General features: G+C 34.9%; 1 protein-coding gene across 4 annotated transcripts; it reads right to left on the minus strand.

The window, feature by feature from the left end:
- Window positions 1-280: 280 nt before the first annotated feature.
- Window positions 281-8,910, minus strand: LOC116266594 (uncharacterized). 4 transcript variants are annotated; one of them, XM_031647860.2, is made up of 8 exons: window positions 8,741-8,910; window positions 8,186-8,231; window positions 7,301-7,376; window positions 6,970-7,101; window positions 5,421-5,534; window positions 2,084-2,163; window positions 1,557-1,681; window positions 281-620 (listed from the first exon to the last, which is right to left on the minus strand). In XM_031647860.2, the coding sequence occupies exons 4-8, from the start codon at window positions 7,020-7,022 to the stop codon at window positions 549-551; spliced, it is 444 nt and encodes a 147-aa protein (XP_031503720.1). In that variant the 5' UTR covers window positions 7,023-7,101; window positions 7,301-7,376; window positions 8,186-8,231; window positions 8,741-8,910; the 3' UTR covers window positions 281-548. The 4 variants fall into 4 exon arrangements, with proteins under 4 accessions (XP_031503720.1, XP_031503719.1, XP_031503722.1 ...); XM_031647859.2 differs by having other exon boundaries at window positions 6,970-7,127; window positions 8,741-8,909; XM_031647862.2 differs by lacking the exon at window positions 8,186-8,231.
- Between the last annotated feature and the right edge of the window lie 342 nt (window positions 8,911-9,252).

A 9,252-nucleotide genomic window follows, 5' to 3' on the forward strand; every position in this document is an offset into this window, starting at 1 on the left:
TTCTGAGTAAGTGGACTTCCAGTGTCGCACTGCCACCATTTACCGTCTATAACCATTTACCAGTTACATACAAAAATCACGAAACATGAAAATGACCCATGAAATTTGAACTTCAAACCCTTAAATGTGAACCACCTTGCCGCCGGGTTATACTACACCTCTTGAGTGCATTTAGTTATCGCATGCACTGAGAGAAATAATGATCGTGCAATATCAAGGGAAAAAAAAAACTGCAGACGACTCGTTTGCAGTCTCCTGAAGTTTTATGAGCAGCTACTCATATTGCACACAGCCTATTGCGTGGTTATTTTTTATTAAAAAACATTTAAACAACAGGCGTGAGCGTATTCAATTCCCATACAGTCACAACGAAAGAAACATATAATCATGCAACATATTGGGCAAGTTCTAAAAAAAAAAAAAATTACTTGTTGACAATTAAAATCACGTGATCAACTATTCGCTTTGATCAGATCAATGCTCAACGTTCACTAAATGGCCTTAAACCTGCCCCAGATACATCCATACAGAGGTTCCAGAGTATACACTCAGACCTCGGTTGGAGGCTTTAGCCTGATAAGCCTTCGCACTCTGTCCTTCTCTGTGTTTTCCAACAGTCCCTTCAAAACAGCACAGAAAATAGATGAAGGAAGAGAAAAATTAGTACGACACACAAAACCTAAGAAAGAAAAAACAAAGGAAACATAGCAGATCTGCTCTTCAGCCCTCGGCATTAGTCAAGCAATATCATATATTCATTCATCAATAAGGTGATTAAAGTACTTTTGTCAACAGATTTATGACTCCTACTCCCCTCAAAAAAATGTTTAAAATGATAAAATATCGGAACAGAAAATGTCATAAGAAGCTAAAAGGATATTCCCATCATGCTTTAATGGACAGAGAAAAAAGTTGTATCGCAATAAGGAAATCCTAACATGGACATTTCTGAGACTTTAAATTTTGAACATTTTTTGAAGAACGAGAAATATTTTTTTATTTTAGAAAAAGTAGACATTGTCACTCTGCCTTTGATTTGGACAAGATGAAATAACAGAATTGGTGCTTGCAGATTGAACGTCTACAAAGTGAAAAATGTTGTATCTATAACAACTCAAAACCAAACCACTCCCATTAAATGCTCATTGTTGAGCATTGAGCATTTAACGAGAGACAAAGGGGTTGTCCCAGTTGTCACAACACACTGCGTTGTTAGGATATCTATCTATCTATCTATCTATCTATATATATATATATATATATAGGTCCTGACAAGATGTAGTTTTCTGCTGGACCTATTGAAGGCATAAAGTACTAATGTTTACTTGGCAGTAAAATGCCATAGCCCAATCATCTATCTTATAACTGACAAGCATGCTTCGAAGTAAAAATATGAGTGTCAAGTTCCACAAATAGATTCAATCTTTTAGAATTGCAACCTTAGAAAAGAAACAATAATCTTCCTAATATTGGACTTTCAAATGAAAACTAGAGTTAATGCATATCAGGCAACTCAAAACCATAACCATCACTATTTTGACATAGAGAAACCAAACCTTCCACACAATTTCGTCCAAGCATAAACAGATCCTTCCATACTTGTCCAGAAAGAGGCGCTCTGTGGGGGGTTTGCCACATACATCCTTTACTGAAGAAGTTATTGCAAATATGACTTCTGTCACTGAGGCTCAGACAACAAAAAGACGTCACTCGTCAGTACAACAACCTCATCGTGTTCAAGTCCCTAAGTCCAGTAAGACATTGTTAAGAATAAGTAGGGACCCCAGATGCAAGTTTCAGAAATGATAACCTTGCATGATGCTTATGTTCATACCATATATAAGGCACCCCGGAATCACAAAGATTCACAACCAATTACTGACCCCCTTTTACTTGATTTGTGTAGCCAACCAGAAAAAATTAGAATTTACTCACTTGAGCGAGTCACAAATTTTCCTGGCTGCATGGACGACCTCATTATCTCTGGTGTTAATAAAACTAGAGCTTTAATTGCAAGAGGACCACTAAGGCGCCAACGACATGAGTACATTTTGGAAAGGAAAAACATGTTTGAAAAACTCACATGCAAGTTCGTCGTATTCATCTTTCCCAACCACAAAAAGGCAGACATCTCCAAGCATAGTATAAACAATATACACAGACCTGTAATATCAAGAATGACAATTAGATAAATTAATTTACTTGTATAGTGATCCAGGAGATATAACTAATGGAATATAAAACTCACATACTAAATCAGGTATTGCATAACTTAGTAAATATGATTGAGATCATTGAGGGAAAATAGGACTTTGTCACTCAATAGTTGACAAAATATGATTGACACCCAACAAAGTTCGCTAATTAAGGACTGCCGAATGTAAAAAATTTCACAATTCAAGAAATGAGGCTAAGGTGGCCGAACTGCAGATGCATGACCATGAAAGTACTACACAAGCTTCAGAATAACAGCTGAACAAATAAAGGATATTAAGGTCGACCAACTTTATGATTAACTTCCTAATGTTGCTAAAACAAGTCCATGTCTACCCTGACGGTTAATCTTCAGGGAGAAAGAAAGTTCAAGTACTTTCCAAGCATTACCAAGCCTGAACCAGTTGGATATAATGTAACTGCATACAGGTTCAGATAACATTAGATGAATTCAGATCCTACCATCAAATGAACTGAGTTCCCACTACCAAATCAAAGTAAACAGAACTTAAGTGTCATGAAGTCAAAAATAATAATTTTTTTACTCAAGAAATGTTAGTTTTATTGAAAATGAAAGTGGAATTACTAAGCCTAAGACAAATAATGAGATTGTGGATTACTATTTTCTATTCTACCAACTTTTAGATATGGAAATGATTGTATTCTGGCTTCAACCAAGACGAAAATCATGAACATGAAATTAATCAAATGCATTCTCAAAGTGAAATACGTAATAATCCTATTGTTTATTCTAGAAGAAATCCATAACTACCTCAAGAAACTCATGATCATCATAGGAATCAAATTTAGGAACTTAAAATACACATCCAACTCTTAGAAAAAAGGAAAAATATCCAGAATTCCAAATAGATTTGTCTTTTACGACTCTTTCACATAAACATAAAGTTAGGCATCTTGCTATACATTCTTACTTGTACCGTCAAATTAAAATTATGCTAAAGACAAGTTTAATGGGAAAAATTACGAAAACTGAACTAAATGCTCCTGAATATTCTAAAGCATAGGAAATTCAAGTTTTATCCATTGAAAAGCAAACCATTGAATGTAGATAGGTTTATAAAATAGAAACTAAAAGTATTAGATCTCTAGGAAGACACAAAGCTAGGTTAGTATCCAAATGGTATACACAAAGATATACAATAGGTTGTGAAAAAACATTTCCTCCTTTAGCAAGAATGACAACCATAAGAACTACTGTTTCTATTGCATCATTTAAAATATAAAACATCTTCTAAATAAATGTTGAAAATATTTTTTTGAATGGAGAATTAAATGATAAAGTATGTATGGAAGACCACCTGCTTCGCATTGGAAAGTTATTTGACTAAGAAAAACTCAATCTGGCTTAAGCAAGCTTCCAAAGCTTGGTTTCATAGGTTCATTTTCTTATATGTAGATGATACTTGCTTTAGAGTTTTGATGTTATTGGAATGTCACAAACAATAGGTAATAAAGTTGTAGAAGCCCCAAAGATTATTGGAATGAAGATGAAAGTTGAATATGGTATTCGTATGGATAATCCAAGTCCATATAGGCAACTTGTTGGATCACTTCTATTAGCATCAATAGTCCTAATATGGTTAATGCAGTCCATATAGGATGTAAATTTCAACATGCTCGCTTCTCACTTCACACATGTGCCGTGTTGAAGATCATTAGATATATGAAAGCAACTGTCAATAAGGGAGTTTCTTTTTTTTTTTTTTTTTCATCATCATCCTCACTTGAATAGTTGAATTTTATTGTTGTTGACTGAGGAGGAGATCTCAACAATAGAAACTCAAGAACTAGCTTTTATGTATGTTTAGGAAAAAGTCTCGTACCCTAGAGATGCAAAAACAAGTTCTCCCTGCATTCTATTGAAGCGAGCAATAGAACAATGGCTTCAATAACAAGCTTAAGGAACTATGGGAACACATGGATAGTTTGGAACAACCCACAAAAATTATGCTATGCTAGTCAGAGTTTGATCTACATACCCAGACTCATACGTTTTGTAAGTGAATAAACATAAAAAAATGGATTGCCCCATTTTTGTCAGAGCGGACTACTTAAGGAGTACAATTTATCTTCTCTGTGTGGCCTCAAAAATTCAAATTACGTGTTCATTTACCAAGGCAATTGTGTTCTCCACGTGTTCAATCATTTTCTTAACAAACTTTCTGCGATAGCACCGTAACTCCATAAGTGTGAGAGGAATCTCAGGCTGCATGTGTAAGACATCTAGATGGATGGATAGCCAAAGGATTTGAGCTTCTCTATCTACACATACATACATAGATACACACACACACACAAAAACCTATATATACATATATATGTATCTGCCGTTGTTTGTAACTTGCACTCTTTTTTATGTATTTTTATTTTTCTATTTGTCAAGTCAAGGATAGTCCTTGACTTGACCAGGCTAACTGTCAGCTAGCTCCTAATGGCTAGCTTGGTCCTACTATTCTATATGTGAGACTGAGAGTTTTGCCCGTTATATAATATGGAAATTTCAGCCATTTGTTCTCTTCAAAAAAATTCTTTTCTTACTTTTGCCTTCTGCATAGCACACATTGGATATGCTTCTTGTGTGAATAGGTTGTTCTGAACCTTTCTTGTTGATTTGAGATTTGAAACTCACTATTTTCAAGGCTTTGGACTTTGACGTTTATTATTGGTTGCTGATTTACAAGGCATTGCACAATTAGTACCGTTTTCATAGATATCACCATTTTTTTTTTCAAAATATCACGTTAAAAGAACATAAATAAGAGCAAAAAACTTAAAACAATTGAGATATTTGAAAAACAAACAAAAAAACAACTGTCTTTTCAAGAAAAAGTATATCTTAAAATTTTCAAGGTTTTTAATATGTTACTAACAATTTTAAACTTTTATCAACGTTTCTATAAAAAATAGTAGAAAACTTCAACTTTTTCATAATTTTGTTCATTATTCTTTATATTAATTAGTTTTTTTGAAATCCTGATATTTCCCAAGCTTCCTAATCAGTCCCTGAAGAAAACCACAAAGATAAAAATCCTAAAACAGTATTTCTGGCAGTTGGTTATACTAACAACTTTTAAGAAAGAATTTGTAACTAACATTTAGAACAAATCTAAAACTGAACTTGTCAAGGGATAAATCTAAGCATATTTAGAGTGCATGGTTTGATTGTTAAGAAAAGACTGCCATACTTATGTGAAGCCACAAGGAGCTCTTCATTTTTTGCACCTTCAAGATTGTCTGCTCCTAACTTCACCAAGAAAGATCTCCAGTGTAATCGTTCTTCTGCAGGAACACCATGAAACCTACACCAAAGAAAGTAGAATCACATGATTTGCTTTCAAACCTCTTGACGTACCTAAAAAGATGTAATGATATTACCGCAAAATTGTATGACAATTTGCCTCTCATTAGTTGCTACAAAGTACAAACACAGATTAACTAATCTACATGTTTCAAATAATGCTAAGTAAAATTTCGACTATTAACCCTTTTAACTGTACAATATCCAATACCAAAACATGGCCAACATAAAAATTAGAAGCTGCTAACAATGCACACACAATAGCTAGATTTTAAGTCAGGATGAAGTGATATACAAGCATGTGCATATATATATATACACATATATAAGAGACTTTATGTTAAAACTTATGTTACAATAGATTAGGGATAATTGATAAAATGGTTACCAGTGCATCATCTTTATCTTCAGCAAAACCATCCTTAAAGCACATGTATTTCCTAAAAATCAGGAAACTTAGTCTAAACTCTAAACACTTCTAGCTGAAGGAAAAAGTTCAGGAAAGTCAGTAAACTTAACCATAAGGACACGTCTGTCTAGAAAGTTTCTTATTGAATAAATTTACCTACTCTTTCACTAGAAAACTTGCTCTGTCAAATCGTCATCTTAATGTAGCAAAAGCATTCTAGTGCTTGTCCTAGATAAAACATAAGAATTTTCATGGCAATGGAAAGCAAAATGATGCTTTATACTTATAAAGAGATCCTATGGTCAGTCAATGACCATTAGATGATGAGGATAATGCCCTAGTTACTTCACAACGTAGGCCATGTGTCCCTCTGACATTTCCTTAATTTTGACAAGACCATGACTGAAAAGCTCAGCATCGTATTAGCCAAGGCCAACTTAATCCTGTTTGTACAGATTACAGATGAGGCAACTCTAAGAGGTACTATAGCAATAATTTATCAAACACCTATGTATCTTCATTTTATTCTCCCTTTCACATTTCTCAAAATGTGATGTGTTTTCATGTTAAAAAAAATCTGATGAACGAAGTTGGGATTACAGGGATTTTCATAAAATAGCGTTAATCAATACCAGACTCGAAAAAATAAATAAACAAAACCATGGCTTAAAAAACCCCAGCTTCAATTAGTTTTTGTCTTTTTCAAGAATGCACCCTCACCTGGGCAGAGATGTCAGGTGTGCTAGAGTTCAACACAATCAACCGTTCTATGAGCACGCATCACCATTGGTTTGTGCAATTATCTCTTCCGAGAAAACTACTCATCTAGACAATTCCTACTAAGAAGGAAAACCATCCAAAAAACCTCTGTTCTCGCTCACCAACAACGGGAAGCTTTCAAACCAAATAATAGAAATCGACAAAATTTTGAAGAAAACCAAGCCATATAACGAATTATCGATGCAGATCCAACGAATCACCACAAGAAAACTTTACAAGAAATGCAAGCAACAGTTGGAAGGATTACCGTTCCAGCAGAATATTTCCTTCTGAGTTTGAGAAGAGAACAGCAAGCAACATTTCTTAGCTCTCTGACACACTCTCACGGATTGATATCTCCCTCCCCCTTTTGCAAGCTTTCTTGGATAAGTTCCAGCAACTACGTTAGACCAAAGATGTCACCCGCTGCTCCAGGAGGTGAGGAGAAAACAGTAACTTTCTTACAGAATTCAAAATCTAATGGTCACTAGAATACAATTTCAATTCAAAACTGATAATATGCGTTGGAAGAGAAGTGTAACGGCTACTTTCTACATGATATCCAATGCATAATCAATAAACATGGATCTAGTTTGTACCTATTACGCTGGGAACTCAGAGGCTTAGATCTAACTGATGTTTAGCTGCTTGCTCAGAAGACTCGATCTTGCTCAGCTGAAAAAGAGAAAATACAAAAGAATGAGTCCTACTAACTCAGCGAGCATAGAACTGTAAGATCATAACAATTGAAAGCAAGTACACTCATCAACAATTAAGAGATAACACTACATAAACAACTTTCAAGAATATCTCTTAGCATTGTTTTGAGCTTAAAACTTAATTGTCTGCTATTGGATCTCTAAATTTCACATATCAATCTCTTACTTAAGTTCACTCTATTGCCTCAAGAGAGACTTGCTCTCCACTTGAGGTCCCACACTCAAAGGACTTGCCCCTTTGTGGAATCTTGCAATTAGTGACCATCTTTTTCTTTCTTTTTCCTTTTTTTAATAGAGGACTTACTCCTGGCTCCTTGCGGGCTATCATTGGTCACGGCCCTTAGGAAGCATTTGGGGCCAGTCACAATAAAGACTTGCTGAAGAATTTTATGAACATTCTAATAACTTTGTCTTCTCATTACAATTGTCTGCTTTCACATAGATCAGCCTCTACTAATAATTCTAAAATAGCTGCCTTTACAAAAATAATGAGATACCCATAAAAGATGCTTTAAACAGCTTCAAATAGCTATGACATCTTAATAAATCTGTTTAACATATAACTTAACAAATCATTGTTAAGCAAAAGGCTCAACATGCTAGATCTGCTATATTTATCTATTCATGATATGTACATCAAATAATGAAATAGCTCGTAAACAAACATTTAAAATTCAGCTGTGATAACAATCTATTGCAGGTCCAAACATAACAACCCATGCAATCGCAAACCAAATAAATCAGAAATATGTATTTTAGATATACCATACTCCAGGCACGTCCTTGGGTACGGTGTCGCGATCCAGCCCACCTAAACAATAACATACTCAGTTATTATCCTTGATTAAAGGTCAAAACCCAATCCCCTTACATCACCAGCAGCCTCACCAACCATAACCCTTCAAATACGCTGCCCAATCTTCTCATATTCACCTACATTTAGTCCAGCTCATACAGGATTATAAAAGCCCCATTTCATTTTGAAATCAACTCTAATTAAAACCCAAAAAGGAACCGTGCAGCTTCAGCCCCATCTGAAACTAACACAGAACTGAAACTTCTCTCGTATCCCACAATCTATGCTCAAAACTTCTTCCTTAGCCATCAATACCCGAACTCTTAAAAACAGCCTTCAAAAATTCAACCGTATGACCATGCAGCCCTCTATAGACAAAAATATCACATCCACGATCAATCCCACGCTAAAACTAAGGAAATCGTGATTCTCTATCACAAACTAACAATTAAGAGATTCAAGCTTCTAATCTTAGAAGAAATTTAAAAAATAATTGAAGAAGGAAACAAATGCAGTAAACTTACCTTCTCTACGATCCTCTTTTCCTTCTCTATCTCTCACTCTCTCTCGTTTTCTCTCTTCCTCCCTCGTCTCTTCTCACTCGTTCTCCTTCTTTCTCTCTTCACCTCTCCCGCTCTTTCTCTCCCGATCTCCCTGTCTCCTTGTCTCCTCTCTCGCTCTCTCAAACCCTCCCCCGAGAGGAGGCCCAGGCGACCGTCCCCTCCTTGAATTTTACAAAATCGGCCCACAACAAAACAAGTATTTACTAAAATGTTCATTTTAGTTTAAGTTTTTCTAAATAGCCCCTCAAACAAATTTAAATTAGAAACCAATTTACAACATTATTTTACTAAAACTACATTTAAAAAAATGAAAAGAAAAAGAAAGAAAAAAACCCGGATCATTCAATAAGATTTCCGGGAAATGAGATCCAACCCCTGTTATTTGGCGAGATTATTTCTTCAATTTATTGTTTTCTTTTATGATGCTGCGATTTGCTAATTGTGGGAAAACATTAAGCACCTATTTATTAGAT

This window comes from Nymphaea colorata, chromosome 13 (genome assembly GCF_008831285.2).
Source record: "Nymphaea colorata isolate Beijing-Zhang1983 chromosome 13, ASM883128v2, whole genome shotgun sequence".
NCBI lineage: Eukaryota > Viridiplantae > Streptophyta > Magnoliopsida > Nymphaeales > Nymphaeaceae > Nymphaea > Nymphaea colorata.

What these genes read in the sequence shown, in the direction of transcription:
- LOC116266594 (XM_031647862.2), bottom strand. Translation starts at nt 7,022, where the DNA reads ATGTTGCTTGCTGTTCTCTTCTCAAACTCAGAAGGAAATATTCTGCTG. An exon ending in GGAAATATTCTGCTGGAACG is followed by an intron (nt 5,535 to 6,969) that starts GTAATCCTTCCA and finishes TCTTTGGTGTAG; the next exon opens with GTTTCATGGTGTTCCTGCAG. An exon ending in TGGACGAAATTGTGTGGAAG is followed by an intron (nt 621 to 1,556) that starts GTTTGGTTTCTC and finishes GCTGTTTTGAAG; the next exon opens with GGACTGTTGGAAAACACAGA.